Genomic DNA, 12,625 nt, shown 5'->3' on the forward strand with positions numbered 1-12,625 from the left:
TTTTTAATATTGAGCTGCTTTTGATAACAGATTTTAAGTTTCTTTACAAGCTTTTAAGAAATTTGTTGTAAATTTTTATATTTGCTTTTTCTAACTTTCATTGTCAGTTTGGTCAAGTAGATAAGTACTATTTCACAGTGACCTATGACCCTATTTGATCAAGTATTTTGAAACTTTTGGGTATTTTTGACAAACTTCCAAGAGATCAAATTCTAATTGAAAATGATTTGACCTCTAGCTAACCTTGAGTTTTCCAAAGGGCCCCTGAAGCATCTCAGTTCACTTCAGAAGCTCAGTCATGTCCAACTCTTTGCAACCCTATGGACTGCAGCATGCCAGGCTTCCCTGTCCTTCACCAACTCCCGGAGCTTACTCAAACTCATGTCCATCGAGTCAGTGATCCCATTCAACCATCTCATCCTCTGTCATCCTCTTCTCCTCCTGCCTTCAATCTTTCCCAACATCAGGGTCTTTTCAAATGAGTCAGCTCTTCACATCAGGTGGCCAAAGTATTGGAGTTTCAGCTTCAGCATCAGTCCTTCCAATGAATATTCAGGACTGATTTCCCTTAGGATTGACTGGTTTGATCTCCTTGCTGTCCAATGGACTTTCAAGAGTCTTCTCGAACGCCACAGTTCAAAAGCATCAGTTCTTCAGCGCTCAGCTTTCTTTTGGTCCAACTCTCACATCCATACGTGACTACTGGAAAAACTATAGCTTTGACTAGATGGACTTTTGTAAGCAAAGTGATGTCTCTGCTTTTTAATATGCTGTCTAGGTTTGTCATAGCTTTTCTTCCAAGGAGCAAGTGTCTTTTCATTTCATGGCTGCAGCCACCATCTGCAATGATTTTGGAGCCCCCCAAAATAAAGTCTCTCACTGTTTCCCCTTCTATTTGCCATGAAGTGATGAGACCAGATGCCATGATCTTAGTTTTTTGAATATTGAGTTTTAAGCCAGCTTTTTCACTTTCCTCTTTCACTTTCATCAAGAAGCTCTTCAGTTCCTCTTCGCTTTCTGCCATGACACCAAGGCTAGGGTCATCTGCATATCTGAAATTATTTATATTTCTCCCTGCAGTCTTAATTCAAGCTTGTGCTTCATCCAGTCCAGCATTTCACATGTACTCTGCATATATGTTAAATAAGCAATATGACAATATACAGCCTTGACATACTCCTTTCCCAGTTTGCAACAGTCCATTGTTCTGTGTCCAGGTCTAACTGTTGCTTCTTGACCTGTATACAGATTTCTCAGGAGGCAAGTAAGATGGTTTGGTATTCCCATCTCTTGAAGAATTTTCCACAGTTTGTTGTGATCCACACAGTCAAGGCTTTAGCAGAGTCAATGAAGCAGAAGTAGATGTTTTTCTGGAATTCTCTTGCTTTTTCTATGATCCAACGGATATTGGCAATTTTATCCCTGGTTCCTCAGAGAAGCAACTCAGAGAGAGATGTTAAACTAAGTAGGATTATTTGGTATGTTAAATTACATGGGAAGCATTGTCAAATAGTGATAAACCTTCTCAGGTTATACTGTATGGGTAAATATTAATATATATATTTTAAAATCATATGGAATTCTTAAAAAAATCTGATATGTCCTGATAAAATGTTGTCAGTCATAATTCTAATTATTATCTTCCAATGCTGTCATAGCACTATCCAAGTTTGTCAGTTGCATTGTAGTAAGTAAGATCTTTAATGCCTTTTGAAGTTTTTGTCATTTATAGACAGTTATTGTTGTACTCTGACGCTTTTGCAAAAATGCTTCATCTTCAAGAAGATTCATAGAAAATACAGTTTTCTGATAACTTTCAGATTATGCCACTGAACTGGGTAAGAAATTAAAGAATCCCAATGGCTGTATAAAACTGTTAACAAAAAGATTTGTCAAATAGCACTGAGTGAGCTGCTGAATATAGTATTTTTATGGTCTTTATCTGAAATATTACTGACTTTTTTCATCTATGTTTTTTAGATAAAAGGAAAGCTTTCCCCTTAAGCTAATTATGACTTCCAGCAGCTTGATAAATTACACCTTTATAAGCAGAACAGACGGAGAAGGCAATGGCACCCCACTCCAGTACTCTTGCCTGGAAAGTCCCATGGACAGAAGAGCCTGGTGGGCTGCAGTCCATGGGGTCGCTAAGAGTCGGACACGACTGAGCGACTTCACTTTCACTTTTCACTTTCATGCATTGGAGAAGGAAATGGCAACCCACTCCAGTGTTCTTGCCTGGAGAACCCCAGGGATGGGGAAGCCTGGTGGGCTGCCGTCTATGGGGTCGCACAGAGTCAGACACGACTGAAGTGACTTAGCAGCAGCAGCAGCAAGCAGAACGGAAACATTTATCTTTTCTCTCTCCCTGATCCCTCTAGAAATCGTAAACTCTTAGGTTTCCAGCAACCTCATCAGGTGAATGAGGAAGATCACCTCCTGACAGGTGTAGGAATTGCAAGGTATTTGGCGGGAGAGGGGAACTTGAGAAGAGAAGAATTCACCCAGATCTATAGATATCATAAGCAGAATCTGTGACAAGCCCTTGGCATGACTTTCCTGGCCTTGAGAATCCTTTTAAAACGTTCAATTTAAGATTCCTTATGAAAAGTTCCAGGACAGCCAATTTAAAAGAGTCTATATGATCAATTGTTGTTGTCTTAGTTGCTAAGTCATGTCCAGCTCTTTTGCAACCCCACAGACTGTAGCTGGCCAGGCTCCTCTGTCCATGGGATTTCACAGGCAAGAGTACTGGAGTGGGTTGTCATTTCCTTCTCCAGGGAATCTTCCCAACTCAGGGATCGAACCCATGTCTCCTGCATTGGAAAGCAGACTCTTTACAACTGTGCTACTAGGTAAGCATATGGTCAATTACACTTATATAAAATCAGGCCAAGTTTATTAAAACCAGATGCATTTTGCAAACAAATTAGTTTTAATTTGGCTACATTTGGTAGACACGAGGGTGATTTTAGAGAGAAAAAGAGTATGTTTCAGTGAATATTAGATTCTGGTTCTGTTAGTTGATGTCTGTGAAAGTGAAAAGTGAAAGTGTTAGTTGTTCAGTAGTGTCTGACTCTTTGCAACCCCACAGACTGTAAGCCCGCCAGGCTCCTCTGTCCATGGAATTATCCAGGCAAGAATACTGGAGTGGGTTGCCATTTCCTTCTCCAGGGGATCTTCCCCTGGGTCAAACCTGGGTCTCCCACATTGTAGGCAGACTCTTTACCGACTGAGTCACCAGTTGAGGTCTGTATTTACTGCCTGACTCATTTCCCAGATAATTCTTTGTTCTTATGCTACATGATTGTAAGTTTTATTGAATTATTAAAAGGACACTCTAAATTTGTTTCTGAAGCTTATCACAGCACTCTGTCTTTGGGTGAAGAACAGATGCCCCATGACCTGCAACCAGGAAATTATGCCTACTGGAAAAGGCATCAAAGGACTGTCTCCAACCTAGATGAAAAGATCCTTATTAGGGACTCCTAACTAGCTCATGCACAGCAAAACTGAAGGGAATTGACTCTTGAATTAATATTTCCCATTTAAGAAGAGTTTCATCACTGGACTGATCTATGGAAAGGACTACTAACTTCAAATGACACCCACATCCAGACAAGAAGAAGACAAAAACAGTGGTAGACTGCTGACCCAAGAATCCAGACCAGATCTGTAAGACCCATCCTACTAATTCAATTGACCTGTTTACCAAATGTTTGTCTACTGTCAAAATTGATAGTTACTCTTTTACTTCTAACCATACTGTTGTCCCCGATGTTCAGGATAGAAGGAAATTTCTCTAGTGAAATTATCAGAGTATAACTACTCATGACATATATCACTGCTTGCTGTAAGTCTACCGCTAAAAATACATGTACAATGATGGTGTGATAACTTAGTATAATGGATAAAATGCATATCCTATAAAATGTTTCCCCATAACCAGACCTCTGAACTTGTTCACTATGTCTCATTAGTTTTCCTCCAATGTAGACAACTAGGGAGATCCCTCTAAGTAGATAGATAGATACAGCAGGTATAGATATCTATGTAGATGTGTGTGTAAACAAGAAGGTCTAGCATTGAGGGACATGATGGGTTCAGGGAGGCAGTAATTATCCTGGCATCTATTAGGGACAACTAATACAGACAACTATTTTGATCTATTGAAAGATTTGCAAACAAAAGGGCAAATGACCAAAAAATTGTTCACATATTGAGGTCTGGGAAAGTCATTCTGGCTTACACATCATTTAAATTAAATTGGAACAGTCTATTCTGTGGCTTATTGAATATACATTGTACATCTGCTTTAACCATTAAGGAAAAAATACATTTAGAAGTGAAAATAGAGTAACTGGTTCAAGCATTCAAAACAGAGCCGGGTGGCCATTTGTGGACATGGTTTCAGATTGGTTCCTACATTACTGAGAATTTTAATTTTCTGAACAAACCATATCAGACTCAAGGACACACCATCAGCTGTTCTCAAAACAAAATCTGCTAGCAGCTGCCAACTCAACCTTATGAAATCTTCCTCTTACTTTAGGAATATTAGTGACAGATGAAACAACTCAAGCCATAGCCTCCCAGCAGAAGGCATTAGATTCTTTAGCCAGATTACTGTACTGTAAGTCACTTCAGTCGTGTCCAACTCTGTGCGACCCCATAGATGGCAGCCCACCAGGCTTCCCCATCCCTGGGATTCTCAAGGCAAGAACACTGGAGTGGGTTGCCATTTCCTTCTCCAATGCATGAAAGTGAAAAGTGAAAGTGAAGTCGCTCAGTTGCGTCCGACTCTTAGCGACCTCATGGACTGCAGCCTACCAGGCTCCTCTGTCCATGGGGTTTTCCAGGCAAGAGTACTGGAGTGGGGTGCCATTGCCTTCTCTGTAGCCAGATTAATACTAGACAAAAATTGCTTTAGATTAAGTTCAGTTCAGTCGCTCAGTCGTGTCCGACTCTTTGTGACCCCATGAATTGCAGCACGCCAGGCCCCCCTTGTCCATCACCAACTCCCAGAGTTCACTCAAACTCATGTCCATCGAGTCGGTGATGCCATCCAGCCATCTCATCCTCTGTCGTTCCCTTCTCCTCCTGCTTCCAATCCCTCCCAGCATTAGGATCTTTTCCAATGAGTCAACTCTTCCCATGAGGTGGCCAAAGTATTGGAATTTCAGCTTTAGTATCAGTCCTTCCAATGAACACTCAGGCCTGATCTCCTTTAGGGTGGACTGGTTGGATCTCCTTGCAGTCCAAGGGACTCTCAAGGGTCTTCTCCAACACCACAGTTCAAAAGCATCAATTCTTCAGCGCTCAGATTTCTTCACAGTCCAACTCTCACATCCATACATGACCACTGGAAAAACCATAGCCTTGACTAGATGGACCTTTGTTGGCAAAGTAATGTCTCTGCTTTTTAATATGCTATCTAGGTTGGTCATACGGAGAAGGCGATGGCACCCCACTCCAGTACTCTTGCCTTGAAAATCCCATGGACGGAGGAGCCTGGTAGGCTGCAGTCCATGGGGTTGCTAAGAGTCGGACACGACTGAGCGACTTCACTTTCACTTTTCACTTTTCACTTTCATGCATTGGAGAAGGAAATGGCAACCCACTCCAGTGTTCTTGCCTGGAGAATCCCAGGAACGGGGGAGCCTGATGGGCTGCCATCTATGGGCTTGCACAGAGTCGGACACGACTGAAGCGACTTAGCAGCAGCAGCAGCAGGTTGGTCTTAACTTTCCTTCCAAGGAGTAAGCATCTTTAAATTTCATGGCTGCAATCACCATCTGTAGTGATTTTGGAGCCCCCAAAAATAAAGTCTGACACTGTTTCCCCATCTATTTCCCATGAAGTGATGGGACCAGATGCCATGATCTTAGTTTTTTGAACGTCAAACTTTAAGCCAACTTTTTCACTCTCCTCTTTCACGTTCATCAACAGGCTTTTTAGTTCCTCTTCACTTTCTGCCATAACAGTGGTGTCATCTGCATATCTGAGGTTATTGATATTTCTCCCAGCAATCTTGATTCCAGCTTGTGCTTCTTCCAGCCCAGCGTTTCTCATGATGTACTCTGCATAGAAGTTAAATAAGCAGGGTTAAATAAGCAATATACAGCCTTGACGTACTCCTTTTCCTATTTGGAACCAGTCGTTGTTCCACGTCCAGTTCTAACTGTTGCTTCCTGACCTGCATATAGGTTTCTCAAGAGGCAGGTCAGGTGGTCTGGTATTCCCATCTCCTTCAGAATTTTCCACAGTTTATTGTGATCCACACAGTCAAAGGCTTTGGCATAGTCAATAAAGCAGAAATAGATGTTTTTCTGGAACTCTCTTGCATTGGTGATGATCCAGCAGATGTTGGCAATTTGATCTCTGGTTCCTCTGCCTTTTCTAAAACCAGCTTGAACATCTGGAAGTTCACGGTTCCCGTATTGCTGAAGCCTGGCTTGGAGAATTTTGAGCATTACCTTACTAGCGTGTGAGATGACTGCAATTGTGCAGTAGTTTGAGCGTTCTTTGGCATTGCCTTTCTTTGGGATTGGAATGAAAACTGATCTTTTCCAGTCCTGTGGCCACTGCTGAATTTTCCAAATGTGCTGGCATATTGAGTGCAGCACTTTCACAGCATCATTATCAGGATTTGAAATAGCTTCACTGGAGTTCCATCACCTCCACTAGCTTTGTTCATAGTGATGCTTTCTAAGGCCCACTTGACTTCACATTCCATGATGTCTGACTCTAGGTGAGTGATCACACCATCGTGATTATCTGGGTCGTGAAGATCTTTTTTGTACAGTTCTTCCATGTATTTTTGCCACCTCTTAATATCTTCTGCTTCTGTGAGGTCCATACCATTTCTGTCCTTTATTGAGCCCATCTTTGCATGAAATGTTCCCTTGGTATCTCTAATTTTCATAAAGCGATCTCTAGTCTTTCCCATTCTGTTGTTTTCCTCTATTTCTTTGCATTGATTGCTGAGGAAGGCTTTCTTATCTTTCCTTGCTATTCTTTGGAACTCTGCATTCAGATGCTTATATCTCTCCTTTTCTCCTTTGCTTTTCACTTCTCTTCTTTTCACAGCTATTTGTAAGGTCTCCTCAGACAGCCATTTTGCTTTTTTGCATTTCTTTTCCGTGGGGATGGTCTTGATCCCTGTCTCCTGTACAATGTCATGAACCTCTGTCCATAGTTCATCAGGCACTCTGTCTATCAGATCTAGTCCCTTAAATCTATTTGTCACTTCCACTGTATAATCATAAGGTATTTGATTTAGGTCATACCTAAATGGTCTAGTGGTTTTTCCTACTTTCTTCAATTTAAGTCTGAATTTGGCAATAAGGAGTTCATGATCTGAGCCACAGTCAGCTCCTGGTCTTGTTTTTGCTGACTGTATAGAGCTTCTCCATCTTTGGCTGCAGAGAATATAATCAATCTGATTTTGGTGTTGACCATTTGGTGATGTCCATGTGTAGAGTCTTCTCTTGTGTTGTTGAAAGAGGGTGTTTGCTATGACCAGTGCATTTAGATTTTAGCAGAAAGAGGAAGCATAAGTGTAGCAGCTAATAGAATCTGTTATGTATATGTTAATACCACATCAGAAGTTAAGACCTACTTAGATACAATTAGGAAATTCATTACCTGGTGACAAGTCTCCCCAGTAGCACCAGGTTCAGGCTGGTTTTCAGGCTTATTCTTCTGAATTCCTCAGTGAGTGAGACCTGTTTACCAAGGTGCCTTTAAGTTTGGGTTTTCACTCCTCTTCCAGCTTCTAACTGGGTACCTGATTATAAAATGTACTGTAAGCTGTTGCACCAAAGGTGCAAGACCTGGATCTCAGAAATATTTCCTACTTAGTATGCAACGTTTCCATTTCCAGTTGAGTCAGGACTATGCCCCCATTTCAGCAGGAAATAGCCAGAATGGTCATCATTCTCTTCCCTCAAAGATTGGGCAGAAAGTTAAAACAGGAGTGGGGATTGAAGCTGTGTCTCCCTAAAATCAAATTTTCTTACCGAGTTTATCATTAATCTCTCTATCCAAAACTTTGTCCCCTTTCTTGTCCCCTCTGACACCAACCCTGTGCTAACTGAACAGTAATCAACCAGAGTCAGATGACTAAAATTGCTGTGGTTGATATCATTAATGTACTAAAAGCTATTAGAGAGATCACCATTAATAAACAAACTCAGGTTGTTTATCCAGGGCAAGATGAGGTAACAGACTGCAAGCCATGGATCACCTGGCCAGAGTATCATAAACCAGGAACATCCTAACTCTTGAAACTGAATCACACACCTGGTTTCAGGACTTAATGAAGCTCAGGTTCTTGATGTCTCATCACATAAAGAATTCAGTGAGTCAAAAAAGTGATAGGGAAGAAATGGATTTATTTAGAGAGAAGAACACTCCACGGAAAGAAGGTGGGCCATCTCAGGCAAGAAGGCCTTGCAATATGGCCTGGTTACTTTTTATGGGCTGGGTAATTTAATAGGCAGGATTATTCCAGTTATTTGGGGGAAGGGGTGGAGGTTTCCAGGAATTGGGCCATTGGCTTCTTTTGGGTCTTCGATGGTCAGTCTTGGAACTGTCCTGGCACCTATGGCTGTGTCACTTAGCTTGCTGATTTGTTACAACCAGTGTATACTGAGGATTAAAGTCTGGTGGAAATTGACTACCATCTTGGACCCATTTGGTTCTAATAGTTTATGTTGTCCTCCTGCATGTGTGCTAATTTGCTTCAGTCATGTCTGACTCTTTGAGAGCCTATGGATGGTAGTCCACCAGGTTTCTCTTTCCATGGGATTCTTCAGGCAAGAATACTGGAGTGGGTTGCCATGCCCTTCTCAGGGGATCTTCCCAACTCGGGGATTGAGCCCATGTCTCTTAGTCTCCTGCATTGACAGGTGGGGGTTCTTTACCACTAACACCACCTGGAAGCCCCATGTTGTCCTCAGGAAATGCCATTCTTTCAAAGGCTGTGCCCTGGCCCCTTCTCTATTTCAAAACTGCGATGAAGAAATGTCACAGAAATGTCACAAGACGATCAATTTCAGCCTGTTTGTTCATATCCCTTAAGAAAAAAACCCTAACTCAAAGACGAACTGAAAGTAGATCTGGGGCTTATCTTCCACTCCCTTGCTTTGAACACTGCGATAAACACTGTATTTTCCCCACCAAAACCTGGTGTCAGTAGATTAGGTTTGCGGTGCTTCAGGCTGGGTGAGTTCAGTTTGGTAACATAACTGGTCATCTAGCTGTGGAGCCATCCCCGTCTTTGGATGCCTGTGTGGCCATTCTTTGTAGCTGTGAGGGGCCCTCTTGAGAGGCCTCATGCGCCACATATGATTGTGTGTGAAGACCAGGATTACCTGTGTTTTGGTGAAACACCTGTGATTCCGTGTGGCTTTCTGTGACCTCATGTGACCCCGTGTGGCAGCCTGTGACCACATGGAGCCTCCTGTGACCTTGGGTGGCCTCAGATTCAATCTTCCCAGAAGGAGTGATGTGCGATCTGGGGTTCTCAGCGAATATGGGCACTATCCGTCCTAACAGCCACTTTTCCAGATCCTACTTAGACCCTTATCGCCCTCTCTCTTCTTTCGTTAGGGGGCTCGACACCCAGAGGCTCCCAGTGTCTGCAAACTGAGGTCCTAGGGGTGTTAGCGTCAGCGGGAAGCGGCGCAGCAGCACGTGCGCCTACTAGAACAGGTGACCACAACCTCTCTGCCACCCAGAGTCTGCCCAGCCTTAAAAGCCAGGATGGCGCGCGTAGGGGTAAGAGTCGCGCATTGGCAAGGTGTGCGGCGTCAGCACCCCGCGCGCGTCGCCCGTGCGCCCCTCTCCTGCCCGTTTCCCCAGAACGCCGAGTCCTGACGTTGGGCTGCGGTGGAGAGGCCCGGTCCGCTCTGCAGCCTGGCCCCTCCCCCGCCCGGGGACTCGGCGGTTCCTACGCGGGGGTGAGCGTACCGGGCGCCGGGACCTGGCCCGCGGCGAAACTGGCTGCGAGCGCCAGTGCAGAGCGCGCTCCCGGCCCTCCCCCTCCCGCCGAGACGCCGCAGCCGCGCGGGAAGGCGGGGCGCTGCGGAGCAGAGGGGCGGGGGCTAAAAATACCCGGCGGCGGCGGCAGCGGCGCGGCGACTGCTGGGGCTGCGGGGCTGCGGGCCGGGGCGGCCGTGCGGGGCCAGGCTGGGTCCCGCTGACCGATATGCTGACCTTCTTTCTCGTGTCGGGGGGCTCCCTCTGGCTGTTCTCGGGTGAGTCCCCCCATCTCCGTCCTCGTCCGTGATCCCCATCCCCAGCACACTGTGGGATCTTGGTCCTGGGTTGTCTGAGCCCCCAGCCCCGGCTCCTGAGCCATCCTTTCGGGACTCCGCTAGGTCGCCCAGGTCTCCCCCTTCCAAATTCTGGCGGGCTCTGGGCCGCGTTTGGGAAGCAGCTGTGTCAGTAAAAATGAGGGACCTTGCTCACTGCCACCCCACAACAACCTCGTCTTTGAGACCCCACAACTTCCCTCTAATTCTCGTGGCCTCCCCCCACCCCCAACCCCACCCCCAATATGGCGAGGACCATCCGCTGAGCAGACTAGGCCTGAGCCCGGTCGTCCCCCAAGACCAAGTCCAGGGATTGACAGTTTATCCTTGTTCATCTCCAGGGTCCAGAAATGGAGGGTGTTGGGCCCTGAGGTCCCACAGCAGGTCAAGGACATGACCCAGACTGGCCTGAGGCATCCCAATCCTGGTTGAGAGGGTCTCCTCACAACCCCTCCCTGCCCACCTTTGACCCTCTGTAAAGCAGGGTTCACCTGGCTCCTCAGCCATGCCCAGGGCTTGTGTCCCGACTGTGCCAGCCCACAACTTCTCCCCTTCACAGGAGTCAGCTTCTTACCTCTGCATCCTCTCAAGAAACTTTGAGGACCCCCTCTTCCAAGTCCCTGCCCAACACTCTTCCTCCCCAACACAGAACCTGGGCTCTCACCCAGGACCCATTCATCCAGCAGTTTTCCTGCCTGCATCAGTCAGTCCTCTGTGAGCTTTGATTTCCTCTAGGTTATGATACCACTAAGGGGTCTCCACTACCCCCTTATACAAATTCAGCCTAATAATGTATGTGCAGTGCTTGAACCTTAAACTGGCTTTAAGCTGACCTAGCCCAGAGCAAATGCTTCATGAAATGTTAGTTTTATTGTTATTTCACATTCAAACAGCAGTATCAGAGGAAGTAGTAAGGTTTTTTCTGAGCAGAAGGGGAGGAAGTCGACCCTTTTGAAATTCTTAACTGAAACTTTGCCTGTTATTTAATATTCACGGCAAATCCTAGGAGGTCGGTGGTGCTGGGTTTTTTTTGTTTGTTTGTTTTTTAACTGAGGTTCAGAGGCTAATTGACTTGCCAATGTCACACAGATAATATCTGAAAGATTAGGGTTTGATCTGAGTTAATTGATCCATCGTTGCTAAGTGCTTCGTGCCATCAGGCTTGAACTTGAGGGCTGGTGGGCATCGCCAGCCACCATTGCCCTGTGTCAGGCCACAGGGGCAGCTCCCCTGAGCTGGGGAGAGAGTGAGGCCTCCTTAATCCCCTCAGCTCCCTAAGCTCCTTCTGTCTGCCAGGTCTGAGGACAAGCCAGGCAGGGCCCTCTGGGTCTGATGTGCGCATCCAGCAGACAGGGTTGGAGCTAGAACTAGGGTTAGGAACAGAGGGCCGGAGGTATCAAAATAACGATAATGATAGTAACAGCCCCTGCTTACTGCGTGGCTGGTGCTCTCAGAGCCCTTTCCCTGTGCGAGGACCCTGTCGCCTTACCCTTAGGAGACCCCATCACCACCACCACCACCACCACCAACCCCCCGGCCATAGGTCCAAGGGTGGCTCTCTGGAGCCTTGGTCTTCTGTGGCTACAGGGAGGTGCCTGAGAACTTCAGGAGTCATCAGCAGCCTCTGAGGGAAAAAATCCTTTCAGTGCAAGATGCTCATCTGAAAGTGGGATTCAGCCAACACTAACTCAAACTGGCCTTCAGTCCTGCTTTGGTGCGGAGTGTTTCGCAAAGCAATCAGGTGCCGCCTAGAGTGGGGAAACCGCCTCACCGAAGGCCTTTTGAGGGGCCTCGGAATGGTCAAGCAGGGAGGCTCTTGGTACAGGGGGGCAGCTGCTTCCCCAGAGGCCAGATTTCTCAATGAGTACAGGAAATTTCTCAAAAGATGCCACAGTTGGTGTAAGCGTGAAACACTGAGGCTGGTGTGTGGCGCTCACTCCAGCCACACGTCATGGCATTCACAGATCATGTCTACCTTCCTTGAGACTCTGCCTGGACCCAGCCTTTCTCCGAGGGCAGGGAGGACACCTGGGCTAACACTGAGAACACATTCTGATCCCATGGCAGCTGCCAGAATCCTCTGGCCCCGCTGAAGTGATAGTACTCTTTGTAGAGTGATGTGCCGTTTGCCCAGTCTGGCCCTACAGAGACAAGGCAAGGACAGAGGAGAGCCATCTGGAGGAGGAACTGCCTATCTGGGGGACGCAGCCGCGTGCTCTGAGCCTTGGCAGAGCAACGGCTCTACTGAGGCCAACCCAGATCCCACCTGTGTGTTGAGTAATAAACAAGGAAACGAAATAGACCCA

The 12,625-nt window shown here is 45.9% G+C and overlaps 1 protein-coding gene across 8 annotated transcripts in view; it reads left to right on the forward strand.

The window, feature by feature from the left end:
* Nucleotides 1-9,865: 9,865 nt before the first annotated feature.
* The window catches only part of ACSL6 (acyl-CoA synthetase long chain family member 6), a 63,273-nt gene continuing 60,513 nt past the window's right edge, over nucleotides 9,866-12,625 (forward strand). For 3 of the 8 annotated variants that reach the window (XM_086410426.1, XM_086410423.1, XM_086410428.1), the window contains exon 1: nucleotides 9,874-10,262. Coding sequence is in view for 4 of the 8 variants with exons in the window: in XM_086410418.1 (XP_086266544.1) it covers nucleotides 10,214-10,262 (49 nt within the window). In the remaining 4 variants the exon portion in view is untranslated. Of the gene's footprint in view, nucleotides 10,263-12,625 lie in introns of all 8 variants that reach the window. The other 5 variants (XM_086410418.1, XM_086410419.1, XM_086410420.1 and 2 more) reach the window with 3 other exon arrangements.

This window comes from Bos grunniens, chromosome 7 (genome assembly GCF_055505025.1).
Source record: "Bos grunniens cultivar Pamir isolate PY7600 chromosome 7, Bosgru_T2T1.0, whole genome shotgun sequence".
Lineage (NCBI taxonomy): Eukaryota > Metazoa > Chordata > Mammalia > Artiodactyla > Bovidae > Bos > Bos grunniens.